At 38.4% G+C, this 13,019-nt stretch overlaps 1 protein-coding gene across 1 annotated transcript in view; it reads left to right on the forward strand.

The window, feature by feature from the left end:
- The window catches only part of LOC117324856 (receptor-type tyrosine-protein phosphatase S-like), a 168,629-nt gene that overhangs the window by 93,561 nt on the left and 62,049 nt on the right, over positions 1–13,019 (forward strand). Inside the window, 3 exon segments of the mRNA XM_033880684.1 lie at positions 4,521–4,667; positions 4,998–5,288; positions 6,183–6,521. Coding sequence (XP_033736575.1) covers positions 4,521–4,667; positions 4,998–5,288; positions 6,183–6,521 — 777 coding nt within the window.

Consider the following 13,019-nt stretch of genomic DNA (forward strand, 5'->3'; position numbering starts at 1 on the left):
TCTGCCAAAATGTTAATATAAGATTTTTGTTTGTTTGTTGTTTACTGGTGTGCAAACTGCATTTTGCATATTTAAAATCATGTGTGTTAGCAGAAACAAGAAAACTGAATAAATGAAAAATAGATCAATAAAAATAGTACAAATAAATAAAAATAAAATTAGTAAATGAAAAAAAAAACCTGTTGCTTGAGGACCTTATTCTTTAAAAGATATGTGATTTTAATGAGAATAGGAAATTAAAAAAAAAATAATGAAAAATGATAACATCATGAAGGATTATAATAAGCACATGGGGTAAGATACAAATGTTGAAAGATGCTAGATTGGTTGTCACCATCGCCAGCCCAGATGTAGATCTGCGTGTCGCTATAATATAATCAAACGGTGCTAGATTGGTTGTCACCATCGTCAGCCCAGATGTAGATCTGCGTGTCGCTATAATATAATCAAACGGTGCTAGATTGGTTGTCACCATCGCCAGCCCAGATGTAGATCTGCGTGTCGCTATAATATAATCAAACGGTGCTAGATTGGTTGTCACCATCGTCAGCCCAGATGTAGATCTGCATGTCGCTATAATATAATCAAACGGTGCTAGATTGGTTGTCACCATCGTCAGCCCAGATGTAGATCTGCGTGTCGCTATAATATAATCAAACGGTGCTAGATTGGTTGTCACCATCGTCAGCCCAGATGTAGATCTGCGTGTCGCTATAATATAATCAAACGGTGCTAGATTGGTTGTCACCATCGTCAGCCCAGATGTAGATCTGCGTGTCGCTATAATATAATCAAACGGTGCTAGATTGGTTGTCACCATCGCCAGCCCAGATGTAGATCTGCGTGTCGCTATAATATAATCAAACGATGCTAGATTGGTTGTCACCATCGTCAGCCCAGATGTAGATCTGCGTGTCGCTATAATATAATCATTGTCCTCTGAGTTTAATTCTACTCGATTGTTGTCTTTGTGCCAGTAATGAGGTCACTTATACCGTGTCATAGAAAGTCGCGTAATCAGAGGAAATCACATTACTTCCCAAGCAGCAGAGACTGACAGGAATACGAAGCGAAATATTCCGTCATTATACAGACCGGCTGTTATAACGTTATAACTTAAGGTTTTACGACATTTTCACTATGTAAATGACAATATGAGCTTGCGTTCATGCTTCCGTAATTGCAATCATCACGACGTCTAATCCTAATATTTAGGTCGTACAAATAGCGTAATTGCTTCACGAAGAAAGACGCAGTCGGCTGCAATACCAACAATGGTAATATTAATATAGGTCTGTCGACGTCCGTAACAATGGTAGTTGTGGTTGTCATGTTAATATATAGGTCTGTCGAGGTCCGTAACAATGGTAGCTGTGGTTGTCATGTTAATATATAGGTCTGTCGACGTCCGTAACAATGGTAGCTGTGGTTGTCATGTTAATATATAGGTCTGTTGACGTCCGTAACAATGGTAGCTGTGGTTGCTATGCTAATACGTATTTCCCCGGTGATAACACGTAGTTCACACGTCCACACTTATTTCCCATTCGGGATTTAAAAATCCAATTCGTAACTGTCGCATGTCACCTCATCAGAAGTTCACTAGCCTGTCAACTCATTAGAAGTTCACTAGCATGTCAACTCGTATGCCATCAATGAAGTACCCAGTGCTAACCCGAGCCACGGGGGTGACTTTTCATGACACATACGTAAGTTTTTTCCTGGTACTCCGATTTCTAACCCCAATAGGACCACTAGCATGTTTTCCATCCGGTTCAACAAGAGTAAACAAAAAATTAATAAGAAAGAAGACGTCTGAAAATGTTCAATGCACATTAGGGTAGACTCAAATACTCGGATCCCTAGTGCCCGATCAATATCTAACATTGATTGTGATAACTAACATTTAACGTGCCTTTCAGACTTACAGTTATAACATCCATTGGTAAAATTCCATATTCTATAATCTTAGCAATGTGGACCAGTGTGTTTGGAAGCAGGTGGCCCCGAGAAATATTAACATGGTATCACTCTTAGTCGGTACATTATCGGGGAGATCTATCTACATTAATACCTAAACATAATGAAGTTACTCCCGTCCTCCCTAGCAAGTAAATATAAGTGTACAGTCCATTAGACAAGAAAGCGAATCGTTCGTGCATGTTTTGTCAGAATATATCATGGTGGCACTTGTCCTCGTGCGGCTGTCGGAGACACTCGGGATAGTCCGCTGTATTCGTGGAATATATATATATATATATATATATATAATTTAACATATTGAATGAATAATATGATGTTCCTCCCCAAGAGTTATCGGTCTTGGTTAGCTAAATATGCCCGAGCTGTATCAGTTGGTCATGGTGTAATCCAATGTGTATGATGTGCGCTTTGATCTGCAGGTATTAAAGACGAAAATAGCCATTTCCATTAAAGTAAGATAGAAAACCCTCGGAAGGGTCACGTCAAACGAGGATTGGTAACATCGTTATTCCTCAAAGCCAATCAAACGAGTAATTTTGGAATAAATGACATCTAATGGATTAATCCCGACGTGACCTTATCAATCCGGAGGTGACCTTATCAATCCCGTAAATGCTGTTTTCCGTGCACCAATCGTTGTACCATTATGTAACACGGAGATATCGATGTGTTGTCAATGCCGTACAAACACCTGTGTACGTAGTGGGAGCGATAACATCAGTTTAATAGATAAACTCACGCCGAGTAGGAATACATCATGAATGATCGAACATTTAATTTATTGAACTCGAGAAATGCATTTTAAACGGTAAAGTTAACGTGTGTTTGAGCTGGTGAATTCCTGGTGCGGGTCGTTATTTCTTGTGGAGGTGTAAACACACGACATAAACATCAATGGAGCAACCATGATTATCAATCACTCTGATAATCCAGGCTCCAATGTAAACGATGAATGATGTCGACCCTTCATAACATTATGTGGACGGACGATGAATTATTCATTGTAATGGAAATCTGAAGCTGGGCGATATTGGAGTACCAGAGCTCTCTAAAACGTCACAATGGCGGCTATTAAATTGAAATCGATAATAAGAAAATACACTCTGTTGATAATAACTATCTTATTTAGGGAGCGACTGTATATTGTGTCTACAATGTCACTAATGATAGCATTTAACTCTCGTATTTGTGGTAGCTATACAATATGATTGAGTGATTGTTTTAGTGTTTGATAGTTCTCTTGTTTAAATTATGAAATTGCGTTACATTCTTGACGCTTTAATCAAAACAACAATAGCATAATATAGAATATATAGGCTAAGTCTGCCTGGTTAGACAACCTTAAACAGCATACGAACTGGATCACCTAAACAACCCCAAAACAACACACGAACTGGATCACTTAAACAACCCCAAAACAACACTCGAACTAGATCACCTAAACAACCCCAAAACAGCGCATGAACTGGATCACTTAAACAACCCCAAAACCACACACGAACTGGATCACTTAAACAACCCCAAAACAACACACGAAGTGGATCACTTAAACAACACCAAAACAACACACGACCTGGATCACTTAAACAACCCCAAAACAACACTCGCACTGGATCACTTAAACAACCCCAAAACAACACACGAACTGGATTACTTAAACAACCCCGAAACAACACACGAAGTGGATCACATAAACAACCCCAAAACAACACACGAAGTGGATCACTTAAACAACCCCAAAACAACACACGAACTGGATCACATAAACAACCCCAAAACAACACACGAACTGGATCACTTAAACAACCCCAAAACCACACACGAACTGGATCACTTAAACAACCCTGAAACAACACTCGAACTGGATCACATAAACGACCCCAAAACAACACACGAACTGGATCACTTAAACAACCCCAAAACAACACACGAACTGGATCACTTAAACAACTCCAAAACAACACACGAACTGGATCACTTAAACAACCCCGAAACAACACACGAACTGGATCACATAAACAACCCCAAAAGAACACACGAACTGGATCACTTAAACAACCATAAAACAACACACGAGCTGGATCACTTAAACAACCTCAAAACAACACACGAACTGGATCACATAAACAACCCCAAAACAACACACGAACTGGATCACTTAAACAACCCCAAAACCATACACGAACTGGATCACTTAAACAACCCCAAAACCATACACGAACTGGATCACTTAAACAACCCTGAAACAACACTCGAACTGGATCACTTAAACAACCCCAAAACAACACACGAAGTGAGTCTTTTAGACAACCTTAAACAACACACGAATTGAATAACTTAGACAACATCAAACAACACACAGATTGAGTCATCAAAGATAGATGTGGCGTTTTTTTGTATTAAGTGTCAATTTATTACCAGAATAACGTTCTGATATTTGTGTTTTCAGCATTAGTTTGTTCCAATAATTTAGATATTTGTGTTGCGTTCATCCTAAGATGTGTTCAGAATTGAAATATTTGTGTTTTGGTTTTCAGCAATAGCGTGTCCGGAAAACCGGTTTGGATGGGACTGTTCGAAACGTTGTTTCTGTCAGGACTCTCGGCACTGTAACAGGTTCACTGGACCCTCCAAACAATGTCGCTGTATAGCCGGCTACTTTAACCCGCCATTTTGTCAAGCTAGTGAGTTTTATATCAATCTTTTCATTACACCAGGAATTTTAAACATTGAAGTTTTTACCCAGACCCATTGCTGTGGAATGTTTTGTTTTACCACTGCATTAAGATCCGAGCTAGATATGAGTGTCATAACTGTCTGAATTATCATCAATTAAAACAATAATGGTAGGTTCAACACTCTTCCTGCCAATTGGTTTTTTTACGGTCTAGCTTTTCGTTTTTTTATGACAATATCATATTCTTTCAATTGTTTTACCCCATCACTATTGATGGCTGTTGAGATACGTTGGGATAAATATCTGTCTGTCATAATTGTTTTGTTCCTTTTTACAGTGACACCACCCACAATCCTATTCTTTGACAACATTGAAGTCAATCCTGGTCAAAACACAACATTCAACTGTACCGTGACGGCTTATCCAACTCCTAAAGCCGGGGAAATCGTGATCCGCGGTCCAGCCAGGAGGCGCGTGACCCTGATGGACTCCGGAGAACTAGAGGTGTACATGTACACCAGGTATAACTTGTACGCGGTAGATTACGTTAACCCTGGCGACCGGTTCACATGTATTGTCAACTCCGTGGCGGGTACCACCTCCACCACAATCACTGCCAGACTGTACGGTAGGTGTACCGAATGGTTCCCTAGTGTTATTATGGACAGCAGAGTTTCTAGTATTCTAGACACAATTAATACATTGATCACATCACCGAAATGTCAAATTCACAAAACAAGCTTAAAATTCTATTTTGTATTAATACACCAGTGTTATAATACCAAGTTATACTGTTTGAATTTCCTTCTTTTGTTGTGATCACAACTTGTATTGACCTCTGAACGCTAGCAACAGATAAGTGGAATACCGTGTTGGTTCGGCTATTACTTTGTTTTTCCTGGACGGTCTTACCAAATGTATTGTATACATCATCGGAAATTGTTACAATTGGCCTGAATACACGTTGATCGTTTAATTGTCTTGTTGTTATAAAGCTTCCTGAGGTAAGGACGTGTTTGTCTGGTAATATATTGACGGCATTTGTCTGATGAAATTGTCTAAATGGTCAGGACTGAATATTACATTGATAATTGGAGTGGGTTACAGATTGATAAACTGGAGTGGGCTACGGAGTGATATAACATATAAGATACTGGAGGTTCCACAGTTATCCTACATTTAAATTAAAATTCAATGTCAGCTGCATGCTCTTTCATCGTACGTTATCCTTTAATTCGTTGTGATTAAACACTGCCAAACCTTGAAGACATTTTATTGACCGTACAACTCAAAGCTCCAAAAGATATCTTCATTCCATTTAAATTAACCCATTATAATTAGATGGACTCTTAGTGATTCGTCTGAGTTCTGTGTCGTATATCATTACATTACCTGGTGACTTCCTATTGACACCTGTTATATTAAAATGACTTTTATCATGTTAGCAATTTAGCCTAAAACTATCGAAGAATACCAGGAAGGGTATGTTGATATTAATATACAAATTAATTTGATCTTACAGAACTTCCGCGTTTGATTCGACCTCCCTTTATAGTTGATGGTGGATTAGGTATAAAGGAAGTTCACATTCAGTGGCACAGGTGGGACCGGAAACGTGGTGACACTGGGGACCCGCCCATCCTATGGTACAGCGTCATGATCCAGAACCTGGATAAAGGCACGGAACGCTTGGCAAAGATTGTTTTAAACATGAATTGTCAATATATGTTTCTATGTAACTACACTATTACCGATCTCCTCCCCAACACCAAATACGCCATCAAGGTATCGGCTAGACGTGACGGCGAAGGTGGGGACGGTCCCCCCGGGCCAGCACTGAACGTCACAACCTTGTGTGGAGGTACGTACACTACTTACAAACACGTTTGTTAAGGAACAAACAGCAAAGGTGTCAAGGTGGCGGTACTGCTGTCGCCTTGTAGTGTCTGACGGCTAGTTCGGTTTCCTTACACAGCAAGATCAACGAGACAACAAATACCATTACTATAGGTGGACATATTCACTATCAAGTTTGACACTTATACAAGTAGGGTTTGTTATATAGTTCTTTGACTTTTCATTCTTTAATGTTGTTGTAATTGAGTTTTCTCCTACACTATTCGATGTTGACTGTGTGTATGCCTCATCGACATGAACCAATGTTCTGGTGATTTCGCCATGAAATCCTGTTGATATCATCACAGTGTCAGTAACACGGGATGACTTCATTGTCATTGATCCGAGATTTATATGGGGTTTCTAAACGACTGCAGATAAACTATTGATTCGGGATATCTAGACGATTCGAGATGAGATAAACCATTGATAAGGGGTTTTCTTGTATTGATAAACTTATTGGCGCAGTTCTCCGGATATTTCCCTTACGAGTTACACACTACATCTGAAGTCAGGTACGTGTAAACACACACAGACAGAGGCTGCCACGTGTTACAGTATGAAAGGTCAGACACGAGATTTGATGAGAGGCTACCCACCCGGGACACATGTAACACTGTTACAGGCTATAACAATATTAGGTTCTATACTCCAGGGAACCGGCGGATTGGATTACATCTATATATCGGGGAAGCCAACGAGGAGGCAACATTCATTTACACTAAGATACATCCGGTTGTTTCCGTACTCATTCGTTATATGATCTGAAATCATCCGTATTCTTGTACTCAGCATTGATTGTGCTTGAAATCAAATCACCAATTGAATCGGAAATACAATGCTTTTTGTTATGAGACCTACGCTTTGTCGAATCTGATTGATGCTCCGGACAGACCCGTGTTAGGGACGTTAGTTATTATAGATACACCAGTGTTAGGGACGTTCGTTATTATAGATACACCAGTGTTAGGGACGTTAGTTATTATAGATACACCAGTGTTAGGGACGTTAGTTATTATAGATACACCCGTGTTAGGGACGTGTAAACTGGTTATTATAGATACACCAGTGTTAGGGACGTTAGTTATTATAGATACACCAGTGTTAGGGACGTTAGTTATTATAGATACACCAGTGTTAGGGACGTTAGTTATTATAGATACACCAGTGTTAGGGACGTGTAAACTGGTTATTATAGATACACCCGTGTTAGGGACGTTAGTTATTATAGATACACCAGTGTTAGGGACGTTAGTTATTATAGATACACCAGTGTTAGGGACGTTAGTTATTATAGATACACCAGTGTTAGGGACGTTAGTTGTTATAGATACACCAGTGTTAGGGACGTTAGTTGTTATAGATACACCAGTGTTAGGGACGTTAGTTGTTATAGATACACCAGTGATAGGGACGTTAGTTATTATAGATACACCAGTGTTAGGGACGTTAGTTATTATAGATACACCAGTGTTAGGGACGTTAGTTATTATAGATACACCAGTGTTAGGGACGTTAGTTATTATAGATACACCAGTGTTAGGGACGTTAGTTATTATAGATACACCAGTGTTAGGGACGTTAGTTATTATAGATACGCCAGTGTTAGGGACGTTAGTTATTATAGATACGCCAGTGTTAGGGACGTTAGTTATTATAGATACACCAGTGTTAGGGACGTTAGTTATTATAGATACACCAGTGTTAGGACGTTAGTTATTATAGAGTTAGTTATTATAGATACACCAGTGTTAGGGACGTTAGTTATTATAGATACACCAGTGTTAGGGACGTTAGTTATTATAGATACACCAGTGTTAGGGACGTTAGTTATTATAGAGTTAGTTATTATAGATACACCAGTGTTAGGGACGTTAGTTATTATAGATACACCAGTGTTAGGGACGTTAGTTATTAAAGATACACCAGTGTTAGGGACGTTAGTTATTATAGATACACCAGTGTTAGGGACGTTAGTTATTATAGATACACCAGTGTTAGGGACGTGTAAACTGGTTATTATAGATACACCAGTGTTAGGGACGTTAGTTATTATAGATACACCAGTGTTAGGGACGTTAGTTATTATAGATACACCAGTGTTAGGGACGTTAGTTATTATAGATACACCAGTGTTAGGGACGTTAGTTATTATAGATACACCAGTGTTAGGGACGTGTAAACTGGTTATTATAGATACACCAGTGATAGGGACGTTAGTTATTATAGATACACCAGTGTAAGGGACGTTAGTTATTATAGATACACCAGTGTTAGGGACGTTAGTTATTATAGATACACCAGTGTTAGGGACGTTAGTTATTATAGATACACCAGTGTTAGGGACGTTAGTTATTATAGATACGCCAGTGTTAGGGACGTTAGTTATTATATATACACCAGTGTTAGGGACGTTAGTTGTTATAGATACACCAGTGTTAGGGACGTGAGTTATTATAGATACACCAGTGTTAGGGACGTTAGTTGTTATAGATACACCCGTGTTAGGGACGTTAGTTGTTATAGATACACCCGTGTTAGGGACGTTAGTTATTATAGATACACCAGTGTTAGGGACGTTAGTTATTATAGATACACCAGTGTTAGGGACGTTAGTTATTATAGATACACCAGTGTTAGGGACGTAAGTTATTATAGATACACCAGTGTTAGGGACGTTAGTTATTATAGATACACCAGTGTTAGGGACGTTAGTTATTATAGATACACCAGTGTTAGGGACGTTAGTTATTATAGATACACCCGTGTTAGGGACGTTAGTTATTATAGATACACCAGTGTTAGGGACGTTAGTTATTATAGATACACCCCTGTTAGGGACGTTAGTTATTATATATACACCAGTGTTATGGACGTTAGTTATTATAGATACACCAGTGTTAGGGACGTTAGTTATTATAGATACACCAGTGTTAGGGACGTTAGTTATTATAGATACACCAGTGTTAGGGACGTTAGTTATTATAGATACACCAGTGTTAGGGACGTTAGTTATTATAGATACACCAGTGTTAGGGACGTTAGTTATTATAGATACACCAGTGTTAGGGACGTTAGTTATTATAGATACACCAGTGTTAGGGACGTTAGTTATTATAGATACACCAGTGTTAGGGACGTTAGTTATTATAGATACACCCGTGTTAGGGACGTTAGTTATTATAGATACACCCGTGTTAGGGACGTTAGTTATTATAGATACACCAGTGTTAGGGACGTTAGTTATTATATATACACCAGTGTTAGGGACGTTAGTTATTATATATACACCAGTGTTAGGGACGTTAGTTATTATAGATACACCCGTGTTAGGGACGTTAGTTATTATAGATACACCAGTGTTAGGGACTTGTAAACTGGTTATTATAGATACACCAGTGATAGGGACGTTAGTTATTATAGATACACCAGTGTTAGGGACGTTAGTTATTATAGATACACCAGTGTTAGGGACGTTAGTTATTATAGATACACCAGTGTTAGGGACGTTAGTTATTATAGATACACCAGTGTTAGGGACGTGTAAACTGGTTATTATAGATACACCAGTGTTAGGGACGTTAGTTATTATAGATACACCCGTGTTAGGGACGTTAGTTATTATAGATACACCAGTGTTAGGGACGTTAGTTATTATAGATACACCAGTGTTAGGGACGTTAGTTATTATAGATACACCAGTGTTAGGGACGTTAGTTATTATAGATACACCAGTGTTAGGGACGTTAGTTATTATAGATACACCAGTGTTAGGGACGTTAGTTATTATAGATACACCAGTGTTAGGGACGTTAGTTATTATAGATACACCCCTGTTAGGGACGTTAGTTATTATAGATACACCAGTGTTAGGGACGTTAGTTATTATAGATACACCAGTGATAGGGACGTGTAAACTGGTTATTATAGATACACCAGTGTTAGGGACGTTAGTTATTATAGATACACCAGTGTTAGGGACGTTAGTTATTATAGATACACCAGTGTTAGGGACGTTAGTTATTATAGATACACCCGTGTTAGGGACGTTAGTTATTATAGATACACCAGTGTTAGGGACGTTAGTTATTATATATACAACAGTGTTAGGGACGTGTAAACTGGTTATTATAGATACACCAGTGTTAGGGACGTTAGTTATTATAGATACACCAGTGTTAGGGACGTAAGTTATTATAGATACACCAGTGTTAGGGACGTTAGTTATTATAGATACACCAGTGTTAGGGACGTTAGTTATTATAGATACACCAGTGTTAGGGACGTTAGTTATTATAGATACACCAGTGTTAGGGACGTTAGTTATTATAGATACACCAGTGTTAGGGACGTTAGTTATTATAGATACACCCCTGTTAGGGACGTTAGTTATTATATATACACCAGTGTTATGGACGTTAGTTATTATAGATACACCAGTGTTAGGGACGTTAGTTATTATAGATACACCAGTGTTAGGGACGTGTAAACTGGTTATTATAGATACACCAGTGTTAGGGACGTTAGTTATTATAGATACACCAGTGTTAGGGACGTTAGTTATTATAGATACACCAGTGTTAGGGACGTTAGTTATTATAGATACACCCGTGTTAGGGACGTTAGTTATTATAGATACACCAGTGTTAGGGACGTTAGTTATTATAGATACACCCGTGTTAGGGACGTTAGTTATTATAGATACACCAGTGTTAGGGACGTTAGTTATTATATATACACCAGTGTTAGGGACGTTAGTTATTATATATACACCAGTGTTAGGGACGTTAGTTATTATAGATACACCCGTGTTAGGGACGTTAGTTATTATAGATACACCAGTGTTAGGGACTTGTAAACTGGTTATTATAGATACACCAGTGATAGGGACGTTAGTTATTATAGATACACCAGTGTTAGGGACGTTAGTTATTATAGATACACCAGTGTTAGGGACGTTAGTTATTATAGATACACCAGTGTTAGGGACGTTAGTTATTATAGATACACCAGTGTTAGGGACGTGTAAACTGGTTATTATAGATACACCAGTGTTAGGGACGTTAGTTATTATAGATACACCCGTGTTAGGGACGTTAGTTATTATAGATACACCAGTGTTAGGGACGTTAGTTATTATAGATACACCAGTGTTAGGGACGTTAGTTATTATAGATACACCAGTGTTAGGGACGTTAGTTATTATAGATACACCAGTGTTAGGGACGTTAGTTATTATAGATACACCAGTGTTAGGGACGTTAGTTATTATAGATACACCAGTGTTAGGGACGTTAGTTATTATAGATACACCCCTGTTAGGGACGTTAGTTATTATAGATACACCAGTGTTAGGGACGTTAGTTATTATAGATACACCAGTGATAGGGACGTGTAAACTGGTTATTATAGATACACCAGTGTTAGGGACGTTAGTTATTATAGATACACCAGTGTTAGGGACGTTAGTTATTATAGATACACCAGTGTTAGGGACGTTAGTTATTATAGATACACCCGTGTTAGGGACGTTAGTTATTATAGATACACCAGTGTTAGGGACGTTAGTTATTATAGATACACCAGTGTTAGGGACGTTAGTTATTATAGATACACCCGTGTTAGGGACGTTAGTTATTATAGATACACCCGTGTTAGGGACGTTAGTTATTATAGATACACCAGTGTTAGGGACGTTAGTTATTATATATACACCAGTGTTAGGGACGTTAGTTATTATATATACACCAGTGTTAGGGACGTTAGTTATTATAGATACACCCGTGTTAGGGACGTTAGTTATTATAGATACACCAGTGTTAGGGACTTGTAAACTGGTTATTATAGATACACCAGTGATAGGGACGTTAGTTATTATAGATACACCAGTGTTAGGGACGTTAGTTATTATAGATACACCAGTGTTAGGGACGTTAGTTATTATAGATACACCAGTGTTAGGGACGTTAGTTATTATAGATACACCAGTGTTAGGGACGTGTAAACTGGTTATTATAGATACACCAGTGTTAGGGACGTTAGTTATTATAGATACACCCGTGTTAGGGACGTTAGTTATTATAGATACACCAGTGTTAGGGACGTTAGTTATTATAGATACACCAGTGTTAGGGACGTTAGTTATTATAGATACACCAGTGTTAGGGACGTTAGTTATTATAGATACACCAGTGTTAGGGACGTTAGTTATTATAGATACACCAGTGTTAGGGACGTTAGTTATTATAGATACACCAGTGTTAGGGACGTTAGTTATTATAGATACACCCCTGTTAGGGACGTTAGTTATTATAGATACACCAGTGTTAGGGACGTTAGTTATTATAGATACACCAGTGATAGGGACGTGTAAACTGGTTATTATAGATACACCAGTGTTAGGGACGTTAGTTATTATAGATACACCAGTGTTAGGGACGTTAGTTATTATAGATACACCAGT

Source organism: Pecten maximus, chromosome 4, assembly GCF_902652985.1.
Source record: "Pecten maximus chromosome 4, xPecMax1.1, whole genome shotgun sequence".
Taxonomy (NCBI): Eukaryota; Metazoa; Mollusca; class Bivalvia; order Pectinida; family Pectinidae; genus Pecten; species Pecten maximus.